Source organism: Cyrtonyx montezumae, unplaced genomic scaffold, assembly GCF_038088225.1.
Source record: "Cyrtonyx montezumae isolate F1298 unplaced genomic scaffold, pur_monq_1.0 scaffold_3, whole genome shotgun sequence".
NCBI classification, from domain to species: domain Eukaryota; kingdom Metazoa; phylum Chordata; class Aves; order Galliformes; family Odontophoridae; genus Cyrtonyx; species Cyrtonyx montezumae.
The window spans coordinates 160,041,765-160,060,567 of NW_027072034.1; the positions used below are offsets into that span (position 1 = coordinate 160,041,765).

At 40.7% G+C, this 18,803-nt stretch overlaps 1 protein-coding gene across 2 annotated transcripts in view; it reads left to right on the plus strand.

The window, feature by feature from the left end:
• The window catches only part of LRGUK (leucine rich repeats and guanylate kinase domain containing), a 50,106-nt gene extending 32,026 nt beyond the window's left edge, over window positions 1-18,080 (plus strand). Inside the window, exons 16-21 of one of the 2 annotated variants that reach the window (XM_065743827.1) lie at window positions 2,912-3,069; window positions 5,814-5,902; window positions 10,699-10,833; window positions 12,938-12,967; window positions 16,787-16,935; window positions 17,863-18,080. In XM_065743827.1, the coding sequence (XP_065599899.1) occupies window positions 2,912-3,069; window positions 5,814-5,902; window positions 10,699-10,833; window positions 12,938-12,967; window positions 16,787-16,935; window positions 17,863-17,999 (698 nt within the window). In that variant the 3' untranslated portion in view covers window positions 18,000-18,080. The remainder of the gene's footprint in view (window positions 1-2,911; window positions 3,070-5,813; window positions 5,903-10,698; window positions 10,834-12,937; window positions 12,968-16,786; window positions 16,936-17,862) is intronic. The other variant, XM_065743829.1, reaches the window with a different exon arrangement.
• Window positions 18,081-18,803: the final 723 nt, after the last annotated feature.

The following is an 18,803-nucleotide window of genomic DNA, read 5'->3' on the forward strand; positions in this document are numbered from 1 at the left end:
GTGTGGCTCAGAAGGCTGCAAATAAAACTAGATGAAGGAGGGCAAAAATGTTTGAAAATGTTAATGAAGGATAGCACAAAATTCATCAGTTCATCATTTCAAGTAATTTTGTATCCTGAAAGAATTAATAAATATTAATTTCCCAGGGGAGAAGGAAAAGCTCCTACGTGTACTATGGAGTCCCAGTGCTACAGCAGTGGGCATGTTTTCTGAAGAATCTTATTTAATCTTAATCTATATAGATTTTATTTTCATTTCGAGAGTTTGCATATTTGTTTGAAGTCAGAGGGAGGAATTCCTTGCCTTACTGCCTATAGTTGTGGTACTTATTTGTCTTAAAACCACTGGAGATGTTTTGTACTGAGAGGCTACAAAACACACCAAGCCCTAACTAGATCAGCTGGAAAAAAAGGAAAAGCTATAAATACAAAAGATTTGTATATAATCACAGTATTTTTGAAGATAGATGTGTACATACCTGAGATTTCTTTAAAGATATCTGTGTTCCTCAGAGGTCTGAGTTCTTTCTGTGAGTGGCTTGTCACTAGTTACAGAAACCTCATTAACAGTACTACGTTTCGACAATTCTGCTGTCCATAAAGTAACTTCTAAATGCACTGCACACCATTAAATTCATTTGGAGCTTCGTTTATAGGTGTTTAAATAAATTTAACTATCCTGTTTCTAGCAGTCATCCCTTCTTATGGACTGCATGAAATGATTTATTTTTAAAAACTTGCCTCAAGGTTGTCTTTAAATGGACATATTTAGTAAGATAGAAGCAGGGGGAAGATTGGTTGTATGAGATTATGGTAGGTTGTTAATTCTTCTTTTAATGAACTGCTGTGCAAGATCCTTTGCTCATATGCAAAGTAAAAACAGTGGGAGAAAATAGATAAGTTTTTCTTTCTAAAAACTTTTTATAGGAGAAATTCAATACATTGTAGAGCTGATAATGCTTTGTACTTGCATTGGCAGCTTTCACTTGGTGCTGTACAACTGTTAATTATTTCTCACAGCAGTCTTGTGGAGTAAGAGTTACTATTTGTATTTTACAAGTGAGTAATGGAACATTTATGTTAAAGAGTGATTATTTGTGATGCTGGGCACCAGCAAGCCTGCAAAACTTTTTGCAGTGTGAAGCTTTGTGCTTCTGAAGGTTAGACTCTACTGCTTACTCAGTGTCAAAATGAGTGATATACTGTGAATGAAACAGAACCTACCAATCTCAGGTCTTGTCTCCTCTGTTCTTAACACCAGTTCTCCTGGTAGCTAGAAACCAGCAGTATATATTTAGAGGCTAGGCTGAAAGTCAGCTGATGACTGTTGGAAGTTTTTTTTTAATAAGTGCATATAAGAAAAGTAACCATATTTCATATATGAACATGCAAATGGATTGGATGTCTCTTTGACTCCCAGCTACCCTGATAGTGTGTGATATGATACACAATACAGTAAGATTAAATTATTGAATTTACAGTAAGAAATGATTGAATTTCTGCAAAAAATGTTATGTCCCAATATAAGATATTTTTCTGTAACTGATTTTAATATTTAGATATCATTTTATAGACATAACAAATCATAGAATCATTTGAGTTGGAAGCGACCCTTAAAGAGAATCTTGTCCAACTCTCCCCCAATGAGCAGGGACACGTACAGTTGGACCAGGTTGCTCAGAGCCCTGTCCATCCTGACCTTGAATATCTCTAGGCACGGAACATCTGCCTTCCCTCCATCCATCCCAGTTTTCAGATGTTTCAAATTTGAAAAAAATATAGAAATGAAGGAGTTACCTGTATTTTCAACTTCCTGGCTTACCTTTTTGTTTGATTCCTTGCAGTACAGCAGCATTACTGAAGGGAGGTTGTGATGAGGAGGGGGTTTGGCCTCCTCTCCCAGGCAACAAACAGGACCCAAGGAAATAGCCACAAGTTTTACCAGAAGAGGTTTAGATTGAACATAAGGAAAAGCTTTTTCTCTCAGAAGAGTGGTCAGGCACTGGAATTGCCTGCCCAGGGAGGTGATGGAGCCACTGTCTCTGGCAGTGTTCAAGAGGTATCTGGATGGGGAGCTATAAGAAATGGTTTAGTAGCTTGTGGTAGCAATGGTAATGGGTGGACGGTTGGACTAGATGATCTTGTAGGTCCTATCCAACCTTGTGATTCTATGATTACAAGTCTTTGGATTTCTTGTTTGTTAAAGTTTAGAGAAGTAACAGAAGAAAATGTGGATGTCAAGGGGAAGTGCTTTATGGAGAGAGTAGTGAGGTCCTGGAACAGGTTGCCCAGAGAAGCTGTGGGTGCTCCATCCCTGGAAGTGTTCAGGACCAGGACTGACAGGACCCTGGGCAACCTGGTCTAGTACCAGATCTGGAGGTTGGTGGCCCTGCCTGTGGCAGGGGGTTGGAACTTGATGATCCTCGGGGTCCCTTCCAACCCAAGCCATTCTATGACTATGAAAAGTTGTCCCATTCTAGCTCCCTATCATATTCTAACAACTCTTAAGTCAAAACTCCTAAGTAGGCAGATTTCCGTTATCTTAAAGTCATTACAATGGAGCATTATCAGATCTTCCATGACAAAAAGAAATTGTCTATGTGGTCAAACACTTTTTCCTAATCCATTAATGCGGGGTAATGGATTTCTTTTCAGATATTTCAGTTATCATTTACGTAAGTATTGGAGAGGATACGGTTGCTGCATCTTGTGAAATACGTTCAAGCTTTAAAAGATTTTTGGGACAGTTGAATGGTTTGTATCCTTTGTAACCTTCACAGTTATTTTTTGTAAATCCACAATGGTGCCAAAAGCCAGTCCATAGCTGCAAATGAGACTAGGTTCTTTCTGACTGCTCTAAGCAAAGTTATGTTCAGAATTTTATTTTTTGAGAAGTGTCTTTTCCGTATTAGGTTCAAGAATACGTTTCTTGCAAGAGCAAAGATTGTCACCCAGCAGAGGAGTGACTGGCACTACTCAGTCTTCAACTATGAATGGGTCCTTGGACTCTTCTGCCAATAATTATTCAGGAGACACCTTGGACAAATTTACTGCACAGCTGAGCGCTGTGGTAAGTAGTGTTTGCTCTAATCTTAGGATAGAAGTAACTTACACGCAAAAAAAAAGCTATGTGTAGATCAGACTTTTCTTTCTCCAGAAAAGAATTACTTTCTATTCTCTGGATGTCTTTCCTTCTAACTGTCTACCAGTTACCTGGAGTTCAAGGCAGGTGAATGAAAATAAAGCAAGTGAGGCTAACTTATCTGCTAAATTTCACACCAAAGTAAAATGATTTATCATAATAGATTTCATATATTTGTGCTCTGGTGTAAGGGAGCTGAATATCATCACTCTCAGCGCTGTAACACAATATTGAAACCAAACAGTTTGATGCAGTTAACAGGACAGTGAAGACTACTTATGAACGCCATCCCATGGCAGTGGAAAAACTCATTCAGCCACGTGTCTCAGAGCGAGTGCTAGTAATAACTGCCAAGAGATCAAATTTAAGCACATTTTTCACCTGCTTTTACTTTTTCAATCAACAGACTCAACAATGTGCTTGGATTTCAAATAACTTCCTGCAACTTTGGCTGCATCTCTTTTTTTTTTCTTTCTTCTTCTTAATAGTGTTTTCCCTAAAGGCATTTATTCTCCTTGCAGGCAGTGGGGGAGTTAGGACTACGAAGCAGATGTATCTGATGCTCTTTTTATATGACAGTGACAGGAGAAAAAGAAAAATGAAAGCTTTAAACTTTGTTCCATTCCAGGGTTATGATGTCATTATGATGAATGATGGCTTGGCAGGCTTGACTTGCTATACAATTTTGCCACTGTCTCTGTATTTATAACTACCTCTGATGTTTAGAATTAGTGTTCTAGATGGAGCAAAGTAGAAGACCCCCTCCTGGGCATATTTCCCAGGCTGTAAAAAAGGCCCTCTTGAGTGTGGGAAAGGATACAATGGTGAAATGGCTGACATAAATAAGGAACCTCCTATCTTCCAATTTTCTGAAATGAAATGGCTCTTTTCAAGCCTTGCAGAATTCAAAAACTGTCACAGGTGTTGTTCGTTTTCATGTTTCTTTCATGTAAAGGTTTGTTAGTTTAAGGTGAGACAGAAAGGAATATTTTTCTTACCTTGGTGGCTCTCTGACAGCTCTCCTGCCCCAGCAATTTATTTCCCTCACTTTTTATTTCATCTTTTTTTATATTATCTTGAAAGTTTGCATTTTGTCAAGTCAGGGAGAAGTGGTTTATGATGAAGGAGGCTATCATTTAATGTGGATTTTACTTACTTTGTGGCTGCTAGGCTCTCTTTCTTATTAGTCTCCTTGTTCGGTGCTGGTAATAACTTTTTGTTATTTACTATGCTAAGTTTCCGATACATTTTTATGTGCAGAGGAAGCTTTATAGCATCAGCTGAAGTATCAGGGCAGTAAAACATTCAAGGTGAAACGCAGGTGCCTCTTGGACTGTATTTAATGAGAAGAATATAAATATGTCTGTGGCCCTAAAGTAAAATTTTGTCTAAACTGTTACATTTGAGACTACACTTTTTTTTTTCTACTTTAAGCACTCAAATAATTTGCAGTCACTGCAATAACTACATTCCACTCCCATTGTGTAGAACGAGAAAGTAAAAAAAATATATATGAAGGAATTATGGATGCGGGTTGTCCATGAGCAAGTTAAGAATCAGAGTCTGCTGCTCAGAGGAAGACAGCAGATCTGATTCCCTGCAGCCTTGTCCCTTGTGAGCGTGCCAACCCTGCACCAATTTGCTGTAGCTCCAATTAACTGTGCAAGGGGTGAACATAAAGGAATCTATGCCTGTAATCCACACCAAGAAAAACAGGAGTGGAGCTGCATCTTTACCAAAAGAAAGTAAGGCATAACTCAAGCTCAGTAAGCTTTTAAACAGAACCTTATTTATCATAAGTAGTGAAAGAAAGTGCAGGAATTCACAGTAGTCACAATGTGAGCAGTTAGCAGATTAACTATATTCTCTTTCATTCCTCATACCATGACAAAACACCTCTGTTACAGACGTATGATTTAGCTATTAAATTGATACCTATCAGTGGCTATCAGTTGATAACAAAACAGGATGTAATAACTTTGCTCTGAGATTTACATTTCATTTTTTAAGCACACTGTTGCTCTGTGTTCGTCTGACCTGAGAAATTGCATCGTGCACAGCACATGTTAATTAACACACCCTTGAAACTCAAGACCATGTTTTTTCAGTCTGTTAAGATCATAATGTGTTCATTGTACGAAATCGTTTTACCTTTTATATATTTCAGCCAGTTAATTCCTTCTCTGAGAGGGGAATTTTGGTTGATATAGAGTAAGAGAGGTGGGTTTTCGGTATTGCTGGAGCAAGGAAAGAGTATTTAAGTTGTAGAAGAAGCAAATTTTTTCCTATATTCAACTCCTTGCTGGTGAAAATAAGCTTAAGGCACGAGCATAGCTAGAATTATCCCTGTTCTGATATAATATGAGGTAGGTATGCATCAGAAGTAGTTCTCTGCAGATACTCCTTCCTGCTACATCCTGGCATGTTTTGAATGTTATATGAAGAAATAGGGCTTCCATGTAGAGGAATATCTTCATTTTTCAAAGCCTGCAAGGTTTCAGACCAAAATTTGTTTTGTGTAGATTGGTGAATTATGTTTAGCATCTTTTTACTTACAGTAAACTCTGCTGTTTTCTCAGAATAAATGCATACATTTTAGAAACTTAACAAAAGAGAGAAATGCCTATATACTGTTAAGCTCCTGTATAAAGTTGGTCATGTTTCTTTATCAGGAAGAAGCTTCTTTCCAAAGACGACATGCTGCAGCATGTCAGGCTGTGTCAGGAAAGGCACCTAGTGCATACGTCCAGCTGTTTCAAAGGTAATGTAGAACCACAGAATCATTTGAGTTGGAAGGGATCCTTCAAGGTCATCTAGTCCAACTGCTCTGTGATTAACAGGGACATCTACCCCTAGATCTGGTGCTCAGAGCCTACTCCAACCTGACCTTGCATGTCTCCACAGACAGGGCATCTGCCACCCCTCTGGGCAACCTGTTTCGTAAGTTCATAAGTTCATAAGGTTGGAAAGGACCTATAAGATCATCTAGTCCAACCATCCTCCTATCACTATCTCTACCCAACTACTAAATTAAATCCTTTAGCACCTCATCTAAACGCTTCTTGAATGGCGCTAGGGATGGTGCCTCAACCACCTCCCTAGGCAGGCCATTCCAGTGCCTGACCTCTCTTTCAGAAAAGAAATGCTTCCTCAGGTCTAATCTAAATCTTCCCCGGTGCAACTTGTGGCCATTCCCTCTCGTCCTGTCGTTATTTATCAGGGAGAAGAGGCCCACCCCCTCCTCACCACAACCCTCCTTCAGGAAGTGGTAGAGTGCAATAAGGTCTCCTCTGAGCCTCCTCTTCTCCAGACTAAACAATCCCAGCTCCCTCAGCCGCTCCCCATAAGACTTATGCTCCAGACCCCTCACCAGTTTTGTTGCCCTTCTCTGAACACGCTCCAGGGCCTCAATGTCCTTCTTGTAGTGAGGGGCCCAAAACTGAACACAGTACTCGAGGTGCGGCCATACCAGAGCTGAGTACAGGGGGATGATCACCTCCCTGCTCCTGCTGGCTACACTATTTCTAATACAGGCCAGGATGCTGTGTGCTTCACCAGTGCTTCACCACCCTCACTGTAAAATACTTCTTTCTTATATCTAGCCTAAATCTATCCTCTTCAAGCTTTGAAACCATTTCCCCTCGTTCTGTCACAGCAGACCTTGCTGAAGAGTCTATCCTCTTCTTTCTCATAGTCCCTCTTTATCTACTGAAAGGATGCTTCTGGCAGTCCACAGTCTCCAAGATGTTTTTCAGTGCTTCTTGTGATTAGTGCTGGACCTTGCTCAGCACAAAGTTGTTTGCAGTGCACTTCTATGCATTACCTCTGTTTAAAGCACAATTTCTGAAAGATGTCTCCATTTCCTGACTCTTCTTCTATAAAGAAAATGGATTGTATCTTTACTGTCTCTTCCCCCTTTTTTTCTCATTGTCACAGCTCTGCAAAATGGTGTTAGGTCTGTAAATCTTCGTGTACTTACTTTGGCTAATCTTTTGTGGGGTCTACCTTTCTGTGGTAAATATCAATGAAAATCTTCCTATTTTGGATTCTTTTTTGCTTGCTTTTCCCACCTGTTGTGAAAAGGTTCATCACAGGGTTGACATTTAAAAGTACCACATGGGTCTCTAGATCAACACCTATCAAAATAAATAGAAGTGTTTCAGTTCTGTACATACACAGTCACTAATTACACATACCAGCTTTCCAATAAAGAAGACCAGAGATTGATTATTTAAAAATAAATAAGGAAAGAAACAAATCACTGAATAAAACTATCTGTAGAAAAAAAACAACTGGAGAATCTGACAGCAGAGATGCATAATTATGATACATTTCCCAGATCTTAGAGAACTTTTTTAAGTAGCTGAAGGAAGACTTTCCACGCATTCATTTTAAACTATGTCGTACTGAAAAGAAAAATGGGAAGTGGTATTTTCTTATGCTGCATGTTTTGGTTTTGATTTAGTGTGACAGTGTGAACTGTTCTCTTGCATATGTTGCTCTTTGCAGCCTTTATTCCATGATAGTCATTCCAAGGAAGCTGGTTGAGGAGTTAAATATGAAGCTGTTTCAGCAGAGCTGTCAGGCAGGTGAGAGAAAATCCTGTCACCTCTAATCAGTATTTGCCATTACCAGGCCTCAAGGGATAGCTGCACTCAGCAGAATTGGAGGCAAGAGTAGGCAACACACCATTCCATGCAAGTAAAAAAATGCCATTAATATGAGTGTTATAAAATGGTTGAAATTCTGGAGAGAATCTGATTCCTGGAACATAACCATTAGATAGTGGAGCCCTTTGATCATCTTCATGGCCTTCCTCTGGCCCCACTCCAAAAGGTCTGCATTCCTCTTGTACTGGGGGAACCAGAAGTGGACACTGTACTCCATATGAGGCCTCACAAGGGCAGAGTAGAGGGAGACAATTAACTCCTCACCCTGCTGCCTCCCCTCTTTTGATGCAGTCCAGAATGCAGTTGACCTTCCAGGCAGCAAGAGCATGCTGCTGGCCTGTGTCCTATTTTTTGCCCCTCAAAACCCTCAGTCCTTCCCTGCAGAGAAGGTCTGCCTGTTTGTAAACGTATCTGGGATTGCCTCAACCCAACACCTTGCATTTGGCCTAGTTAGAGCTCATTAAATTCTCACAGGGCCCACTTTTCAAGCCTCTTCAGGTCACTCTGCATTCCATGCCTTCCTTCAACTGCACCATTCAACTTGATGTCATCAGCAAACTCACTGAGGGTACATCCCATCATCTGTGTCATTGATAAAGATGTTGAAGAGTGCTGCTCCCAAAAAGGACCCTTAGAGGACACCACTCATCACTGCGTCCACCTGAACATTAAGTCACTGGCCACATCCCTCTGGCTGCGACCACTCAACCAGTAATTTATCCACTTAACAATAGATATCTTTTCACCTTTCTCTGCAGGCCTGTGCTTAGTAAGTTCATTAACGTTACCATAAGTTCTCTCTAATTTGTTAATTAATTCTCAGAATTGGCCAGATCTTCAGATGTCCTTATTATTGCTGGCAAATAGCACGTCTGAGGCACGTCACTTTGTGGTCTCAGCATATGATACTAAAAACGGCCTGCAAATCCTTTCATGCAGTCAAATTGCATTAGACATTCAGATTAGACATCTCATCTCACTATTATGTCTAGATCCATCTTGGCTTCAGTACTCTCCAGATTTCTCTCTCCCGTGGAAAAATACTTATTTCAAACTATTTCATTTGGAGGTTTTTCTTTCTCAGTTTACTCGGCGATGTAAATAGAACAGAAGTCATGCTGTTTGAAATCTGTTTTGAAAAACTCCTGGCTATTTTTGTTTGAATCTCATTAGCTTTGTCCTAAATAATTTTTATTTGGAGCATGATATACCTTTTCTTTATTTCCACTGTCAGCAGCAGTGCATAAAATCTGTCTGCCTAATCTGCTGTTTGTGTAAAAGTGACTTCTTTCAATGCTAACATCCTTGACCTTAGAGAAATGATGAGTCTTAATGTAGTAAACTTACTGCTGTAGGTTTTGCTAAGCAGAAAAGTGCTGCGTTTTGGTGGGTTTTGGTGGATTTTTTGTTTGTTTGTTTTTGGTGTTCAGTCCCCTAATCCATTTCACTCAGTTTTGGAAGAACTTGTGAGGGCATCATGCTGAGAGCACACTGGGAGGGTGAGTGAGTGGAGGACAGAAGCATCTCAGCTTGCTTCTGTGCAGTCCTGCTGCAGGGAATGGAAACCCTACTTCAGCTAGGGGTGAATCTAAATACTATGAGATATATCAAACTGCTGCCAAAAATGATAGATGCAAAAATGTTCTTAAGGTACTGAATGTTTTGAATTTCTCATGTATCAGTAAATATTAAAAGAGTCTTTAATGCTTAATCTTGCCATCCATTGCACATTTTAATCCAGACTGATATCTATTGCTCAGTTTTCCTAAGTATGCATTAGAAAATTTTAAAAGTGGTGTCACATAAGCATCCAACCTTCTTTATTTATTGCAACCCCACAGGGTTATCTACATAAATTTAGATTCTTAAATCTGAATTACTGAAAACCTAGCTTCTTTATTTTTCTGCTTGTGGCTGTGTGTAATTAAAGTCATTTTGATGTCTCATTGCCTGATACAATGTAAGGGCAATGTTTCATGGTTTGATCTGAATAATTCCACTGCCTCTGTGTCTGAGGGTAATAAATAAGGAGTTGAGTTGAAGCCTCGTTCAGATCAGACTTTTGTCTAATGATTAACTTGTTGATTTTCTTGGAATGTTACTGAAAGAACTGAAGTAAGCAAGAACAGACACCACCGAGAGGAAAATTTATAACCTATGAACTCACTTTTCTGAGTTGGAGGGGATTCATACACTTTACAGTCTCAACAGAGCTCCCTGCCAGAACTGGAGGAGCGAAGGTGTATGGTCTGCCTGTGGTTGAGACACTCTTCAGGCTAGATTTGCTTGCTGTGAGCAGAATATTTGTGTGCATGTAGCATACATGTCTTGCACACCCTGTTGTCTGGCCAGCCTCTGACTTCAGTTTAATTTCACTTTTCAGTTTTGTTTTTATGCTCGTGCCAGTGACCAAACTAGGACTGAGCTACGTGGGTATGAGCTACATGGGAGCTATTTAAATTATCCAACCCATTTTCCTTTTCTCATTTGAGCTGTGCAATTAGAGCTGCACTGCAAGTCTTTAAATACCTCTAACAACAGCACAAAGCTCAAGAGGAAGTGCAAAGAAGACATTTGGCACCCAGCTAGATAGTGGAAAAACATCCCTTTCACCTTTAAAAATGTGTGTGCTCCTTAACTGTCTGGCAGATGTAAGTTTGTAAATGAAGTGTCAATACTGCAGTCACCATGTATGTCACTGTTCCTCTCCACTGGCTCTAAGCAGAACCTGGACTACTATCTCAACTGCTTATTCATGCTGTCTTGGAGATAGCTCTCCCCTTTATCCAGACACATGAGCTAGCTAAGCACTAGCTATTCTGTCACGGTATATGAAAGCCTGTAACAAGCCCTCTGTTTTCTTTTTGTGTTTTTTTTTTCTTTCCAGTGACCTAGAAATCACTCCTGCACCAGACAGCTCCCAACAGCAGTTACTGGAGCCAACAAAACGTAGTTCTCTGGTTTCACATGGAAAGAGTGTCACCGAGGACCACAGCCTCCCCCTGATTAACACAGAAAGCAGGTGAGTCCCATTTCTGAGACTGCTACTGAGTGGAGTGAAGTTAATGCTGCAGTACAGACGATGTAGCACTACTGTCCAAGCTAACACAGTTGTCTCATCTGTTTCATCAATGGACTTACTAAATGTACAGTGTAAAGGTCTTGTCATTCACAGGAGTGGTTTCATTTAGGCACCATAATTCATAAAAAGAGAGAATATCCAGGGCTTCTGTTAACAGGATGTTTGAAGGGGAAATGATGCTGAATGAAACATGGCCCAAATACAGAAAAACAGAACTTCAGTGGCAACTCTTATTTTAGACAAATTAGTAAATACTGCTATCAGAATTATTTCTTATTCTCTTTGGAAGATTACCAAAGTTAACACTGAATACCATTTGGGAGGCTCTGGGTAATAGCACAATTCAAATTCATATCTCATCAATGATAACAGCAGACCTTGCCAGGATCCTTAGTAGTACCTTTGCCTTTCCTTACTCAGTCATTTTTGCTTTGTGGCATATCTTGTCCAGTGAGTGATGAGCATCCTCATTTATTTGTACCACAGCTAAACAGGGTCCAAGGAATGGAAAGGAGACAGCTCCTATCTCGTGTAAGCTTGTAAAGAGTGAAGGATAGAAGATTTGAAAAGGCTAGATCTTAATTGTTTTTCAGGTATCCAGCTATGAAGGGAGCTGTATTTTGCTGACTAGTTTTGCAGGTCCACGTTGCCATCCTGCCAAGACAGCTGTGACTCACTTTCATTGTCCTGTTCCGTAAGAATGCCTGAGCTCTGGCTGACAACTATTATAGCAAATGACATTGCAGTTTTTCTATGCAGAATCCTGAATAAGCCTTTTTTCCCCTCTTCTTTCCATCTGTTGTAATCTTATGTCCAGATGGGATGCACAGAAACAGCCGATGCCACGCAGCATGACTCAGTGCAGTATAACTTGCCAGATTCCCCATCCACACTTGGAAGTGGATGTGCACTTATGGCCATGCCCTGAGCCACCTTAAAACGAGCTCTCCTCTCTCCTCTTTTCTTTGCATACAAACCTATGCAATGCTCATCTGAAAGCTGCAGCTGAGAGTGAGCTGATGTCTATGCTATATGGCTGTTGGAAAGCTGGAATTTGATTACAGCTACCATAGCTGATACCTTATTCTCACTTCATACAAACCAAGCTATCTTTCCTGCTGTATTAAAACACCCATACCATGTATTTTCCAACTCTTTGTTTCAAGAGAACCAAAACACACATTAGACAGCTTTTCACATAAGTCAAAGCAATGAGAAATGCTAGCATCTTTGTAAGGTTGCCACCCATTCACTTCATTTTTGATCTACTGAAGCACAATTCCTAGATAAACTTATTGTTGAAAAAAAAACAATCTGTGTTCCTTTTGAATCCTAGGGAGACTGCTAATTCCCTCTGTGTGATGTACTACCTGCCACTGTAATTATGAGTAGTTAATTAGCATGCTGTAAAGGGGTTGAAATCGTAGGCCTCTGCAGGTTCATTTGTCCTGAGTATTTGTGCCACAGTGGAGTGTGCTGAAGGGGAACAGAGTGAGCATATGAGAGAAACTGAATGCATAATAGGTTGCAGAGGGATTATGCATCATCTGTCCTTACCAGTAAGTGGCAAGACCTATAACTCAAATGAGTGTGAAGCTACGATGAGTTGTAAAGGTCTCACCCTTCGCATATGGGAATAAATATGTCTTTCCACTCCGCCACATTTTGGTGTTTTGACTTTAACAGTGTTTTCATTTAGCACTGTTAATAACACAGTGGAAAAACAACTGTGAGGAGGGAAAATGCAAACTGCTAATCTGATTCATTTTCTGTGCGTGTATCGAGGCCTACCGCAAAACCGTACGGAGTCATGTTGTCAAATTCTTTTGCAAGGGAAATAAGGAAAGTTTGGAATACATTTTCCTGGTTGATGGAAATGCTGTTGTGTAGATGCATTTGAAATACTGACAAAAAAAAGGTTCCCCCCCCTTTCTGAAGTACTGCAGAAAAACCTGTCGTGATTCTACTTGTCTGAATATTGAGGTGCTTTAATCTTTTCTTTCGCTTTTTCCCAATTTGATGCTTTTCACATTTGGAATGGAAGAAAGAACAAAATTAAAAAAGCCAACAAGGGGTAAGACCATGAATGTTTTGACCTCCAGGCACAGGCAGTAAAGCAAATATTGTTTGCCAGGATCAGGGTCTGCAAATTAGTCTGACATCTTGCTGGGCAACTGTGTCCAGGTCCCAGGTTTGTTTTTTTTTTGCATTATTTCCCAGTGCTGAGATCTTTCTTAATAGGATTTTGTGATGTCCCTGATGATTCTCTATGAATAGAAGCCCTAGGGTGCTGGGGCTGCAAATAGGACCAAAGAGTCACTGAGGCTGGGATGGATCTTTAAGATTACCTAGTCCAACCATTGACCCATCCCCACCATGCTCACTAACCAGTGCCACATCTCCACGTTCTTTGGACATCTCCAGGGATGTTGAGTCCCCCACCTCCCTGGGCAGCCTGTTCCAATGCCTCACCACTCTTTCTGGGAATAAATTTTTCCTAATATCCAACTGAACCTCCCCTGGCACAACTGAAGGCCATTACTTATCATCCCAGAGGGATACTCACCTGTACCAGTAGAGGTGTTTGTAAGGCTATTGTATAAGCCAGCTATTAAAATGATCTGGTTACAGCACAGCAAGGTAAGGAGAAGGGAGGAGGAATGAAATACAGAGTGGAGTTAGGAACTAGTGAGCTGGTGAGTGGAAACTTCTTAACCTGTTACTGTACCTTTGTTATCTGTACGTATGAGAGTGGAGGCAGAACCTCATCTATCACTGAGCTTTGCATTTAGCAAGGAGCTATCTCAAAACACAATCAAATGATGAATATCTGTCAATGGATATATTATGCCACCATGTGCAATGATGTATGTTAGGGTTTGACAGTCCAGTGCAAGCTTAATCTAAACAGAATGTGTAGCAGTCCAGGGCTTTAGTCCTCTACTCATTACTGACATAATTTGTGTTTAGTACACCCAGATTCCATTTATCTCACTAATCCATGAGGCATTCCAGTCTTTTTTATTATTATCATTCATTTTGTTTCCAATTAAATGATGGGAAAATATAAGTAGAGGTAAAAGTTTAAAGTTAGAGCACATGCTCACTCCACATGTGGTAGTTTTCTGTCCTGAGGAAGGTCTAGACATGATTAATTAGCAGATTTGAAGCTCTAATTTCTCCACTTACTTTTTGATAGATTTCTCATTCAGAGTACCAGTCCCAAGAAACCTTAATTGTTTCCCATGATGTTTGTACTAGAGAAGCCTTTTTCTAAACTCTGTGCAACTAAACATGGAAATGAGCATTGCAATAAAGCCTCATGTCATGAGTTTATTAAAACTCACTGCTTGGCTAAGACTAAAATCGTAGTAATAGTGAGTAATAGCTAATAGTGAGGCACTTAGTGAAGCAACTAGTCTTCCCCTGTATTTGTTTTGTTACAGCTGCTGTCACAACTATCTTACTATAACTCCTCAGTCAAAATTATTGAGTGTCCTCAGACAAATGTGCTTGTCTGCTGTCACAAGTACACATGGGTTACACTTGCAAGACTGCAACTGTCATTATAATTTACACCACTTTTCTATGTTGAAGAAGGTGCTACATCAAAAACACTATTTCCTCGCAGAGAAATCATAATTACAACCAACACGGTTGTTAATTTGATTTTCAGTTTGTGAATTACTTGCTTACAAGCTACATGACAGTGATTTCTGCTGTAGTGCTGCATTGGTTCTTGCCATTAGGCTGTCCAAATTATTTTGAGGGGAACTTGGGTGCCTGCCTTACTGCTAGGCTCAAGAGTCATGTCCTGCCCAGTGGTAGGTAAATTACTTCCCTCAGTCTATCTTGTCTTATGCTCTTTTACTAAGGGACAGCTGGGGAGATGGGTGGTGAAGATGTTTCTTCAACACCTGGTGTGCTGGATTTTGACGTTGTTGAATTGTCCAAGCTGTTTTTTTATCCTGATGCTGGATTCACTGCTCGTAATTTCTTATCCTTACCACACTTAGGTCTGGTGCATATTATGGATAGCTAAAATGGGATTAAAGCTAGGGTTAAGCACAGGGCTATAGCATTTGGTGTTTGGTGAGCATCCTTCGATGCAGCTGGACCTCAAAGAGACAAGCACTCAGTTCATTGTGGATTCTAATATTCCTTTGCATTGAATCATAGAATCATAGAGGTGGGAAGGGACCTCAAGAGATCATTGAGTCCAACCCTCATGCAAAAGCAGGTTCCCTACACCAGGTAGGGAAGGCAGTAGCAAAAATTGCATAGACTTCTACACTACCTCTAGTTAGAAGATAATTACCTGTTTCGTAAGGGAGAAACACACTTTTTAATCTAATTATTCATGATCCCCTCTTCTTACTTATGGTCTTATTAAAACCCAGAAATTCTCTCTCTATGCCTTGGAATGCTGTGATCACAGTATTCTCACAAGGTGTAATGCATCTTGCAAGAATTAGAGGATGAAATTCTTTTGGCCTGCGCTATCGGTAAGGTCAGGGTGAGTAATCTTAGAACTTCCTCTCAGTTTCATAAACACCTATGGATCAGTCTGACCCATGTAGAGCAAAACAGTGCTTTCTATACAAAGACAGGCATTATCAAATGTCTAAGGCATTGCTCCAGAAATGTGTTAGGGTTTTACATTAAAGAGGTAGTTATTGATCTCCCCATATCAATCAGAGCCTTTTACTTTTCTTCAAGTAAACTGATAATATATAAACGAAGATGGAAAGCCTCTATCAGAATAAGCTACAATCTGGTTATTATCTTTGTCACATTTACTCGTTTTTGCCTTAATACAAAAAGTCTCAGACCACTCAGACCTTGTTTTGGGTTACTTTTTCAGTAAGACACCTACTAGGTCGGAAGTGCCTTGGTTACAGCTCGTTGGTAAAAGGTCCAGGTTGTCACTGGACTACTACACAACCACTTCTTGTCGAGGCAATTCCTGTTTTATTTTACTCACCAAAAGAAGCCATTATCAGCAAACTTGGAAATCATAGACTCATAGAATGGTTGGGTTGGACAGAATCCTGGCTGCTCCCCACCAGATCAAGCTGCCCAGGGCCCTATTCTACCTGGCCTAGAGCACCTCCACTGATGGGGCATCTACAGGTTCCCTAGGCAACCTGTTCCAGTTCCTCACCACCCTCTGAGTAAAGAATTTCCTTCTACCATCTAACCTAAATCTCCCCTCTTTTAGTTTAAAACCATAACCCCTACCCTATCACAATCAGACTCCAAATAAGGAGCTGTGAGTTCTGATCTCTATTCAGAAACCTTCCAGCCATGGTCCTGACAGCCTGCTCTTATAAGTTCATAAGTTCATAAGGTTGGAAAGGACCTATAAGATCATCTAGTCCAACCATCCTCCTATCACTATCTCTACCCAACTACTAAATTAAGTCCTTTAGCACCTCATCTAAACGCTTCTTGAACAGCGCTAGGGATGGTGCCTCAACCACCTCCCTAGGCAGGCCATTCCAGTGCCTGACCACTCTTTCAGAAAAGAAAGAGTGGCGGCCATGCTTGAGCAGAGGAGTTGGACTTAGATAGATCCAGGGGTCCTTCCCACTCTAAACTTCTCGATGATTCTCTGAATTTGATTCACTGTGTGGCATGAACCTCATTGTAACACCTCTTTGTGTTAAATCATTAAATGAAAACTGGGAGAGATAGTAGTTGTATTTGCTAGCACTGGAAGTTTTGAGAGAACTGTAATATGTGAAAAATCTTTATGTAACTGATAAGCACTGGCATTTATTTCTGACTTCTGGTTGTGTGATTGCAGTATCAGTAATACTACCAGACTTGGTATATATGCTTTTTTAATTTTAATCGCTATTTTACAACATCAATCATTTTCCACTCTCAGCTGCAAAGGTGCTGCTAGCAGACTAAACTCAACTGGTGCTGAAGGTCTGCCCATTCGGAGCCCTCTTCCCCCTGCTCATCCTTCTGAAGCTGCCAAAGCTCAGCATCAAGGTGCAAAGGGAGCTGCAGATGGAGTGGACACATTGAAAGGTTGGAAGCTTATTCCAAAGTAGCAGTGTTGCTTATGTTTACTATAATGAACATAGAATCATAGAATTTGTTTGAATAGGAAGGGACCTTTAAAGGTAATGCAGTGCAACTGCTCTTCAGATATTACTGATATGTGGAGTTCTCAGTACAATGGAGACACAGACCTGTTGGAACATGTCCAGAGGAGGGCCACAAAAGTCATCCAAGGGATGGCAAACCTCCTCTGTGAGCACAGGCTGAGAGCACTAGGGCTGTTCAGCCTGGACAAGGGAAGTGGCCTTTCAGTATCTAAAGTGGGGCTATGAGAGGGAAGAGGACAGACTTAGTAGGGCCTGTTGTGACAGGACAAGGGGAAATAGTTTCAAAGCTTAATGAGGGGAGATCTAGGTTGGACATAAGCAGTATTTTTACTGTAGGGGTGCTGAGACACTAAATTTGTTGCCCAGAGCAGTGGTGGATGCCCTATCCCTGTAGACATCCAAGGTCAGGCAGGAGCAGGTTCTGAGCACCTTAATCTAACTGTATGTGTCCCTTTTCATTGCAGTTGGACTAGATGGCCTTTAAAGATCCCTTTCAACTCAATTCTGTGATTCTGAATTAGCTTTATTTGGGTAATAGGGCAGCTTCTTTCTGCCCCTATGCTTATGACACAAAAAACAGTGTTCTGATGTGATAGCATCATCATGGTGCAGAGGCAGCATGCTTGATGCAACAGCAAACTTAAGGAGTAATTCCAAATAATGTCTGCTTAGGCATAAAGACAAAGATCTTTCTTCTGTTTACATGAGCTAGAGTTGCTGCTAGAGCACCTTTCTCCCCTGCAAACACGGGATTTTCAGCTGGAGGTGGACTTTTGTGTTAAATTGACTCTTCATTGAAATCAACACTTCCTAAGTTTCTTCACTTACTTATTTACAATTTCCACAGAGACTGAACTTCATAGTGACAATCTTCAGAGAAAATACAGCAAACCCAGGACCGGTTCTTCCCATGTGCCTCAGCTCACCAACTCCATACCCATCCTGCCTCCAATCTCATCTTGCAGAAAAGGCACCAACCCTTGATGGCCACTGCTACCAGGTCTTGGGCTCAACCACACTGAAGCTTTTTAGCAGCTACACTCAACTTGATAGAATATCTCTTTGACAAAGCAGAGTCTATCAAAGATTATTTCTAAATCCATTTCTGATTTATGGCCCTCAGAGGTCTTTGCTTGCAAAGATGTAACTCACTGCCACAGTGCAGAATCATGTCCATGGAACAGTTTTGCTGTACCTCACTGTGCCTATTCAGAATGTGGCCGAGGGGTCCTGTTGTTTAAATAGAATGAATGAACAAAGTAATGAGTAGATGCAGACACCTTAAATTCCAGCAAAGCTTGTAAAACAGCTCAGCCTTTTATTAAATAGCTTCCTTTCCACACTGCATCTGGCTGTGTACCCTCAGGCTGAAGCACAGCCCTTCAGAAGCACCCGTTGTCAACACTTTTGGGCAGAACAGAAAGCAGAGCTGCTTTCTGGGTTCAGGAGTTCAAGTAGCTGAGGCTGCATCTGAGCCTTGATGGCTTTGAGCATGGCAGAGCCAGGTGAGTGCCTGACTGTCACTACAGTGTCACGATATCTTCAGCAAATCTCTACATGGCCGTGTTGTCTCTATAAATACCACTGCAGATGTTATCTTAGCTGTTATGGCCGGCTGCACGCCAGATTGACATGGATGCTGATCAGTGTCTCAGTTTGTGCTGCTGTACAGGTGATAGTAGTATTGCTAATGTCATGATTAATGAATATGTACAAGGTGCCTCGTGTTTCACACACTGCAGAGCCAGGGGTGATCACACCTCCTAGCTGAGCCTGGTAACAGAACTG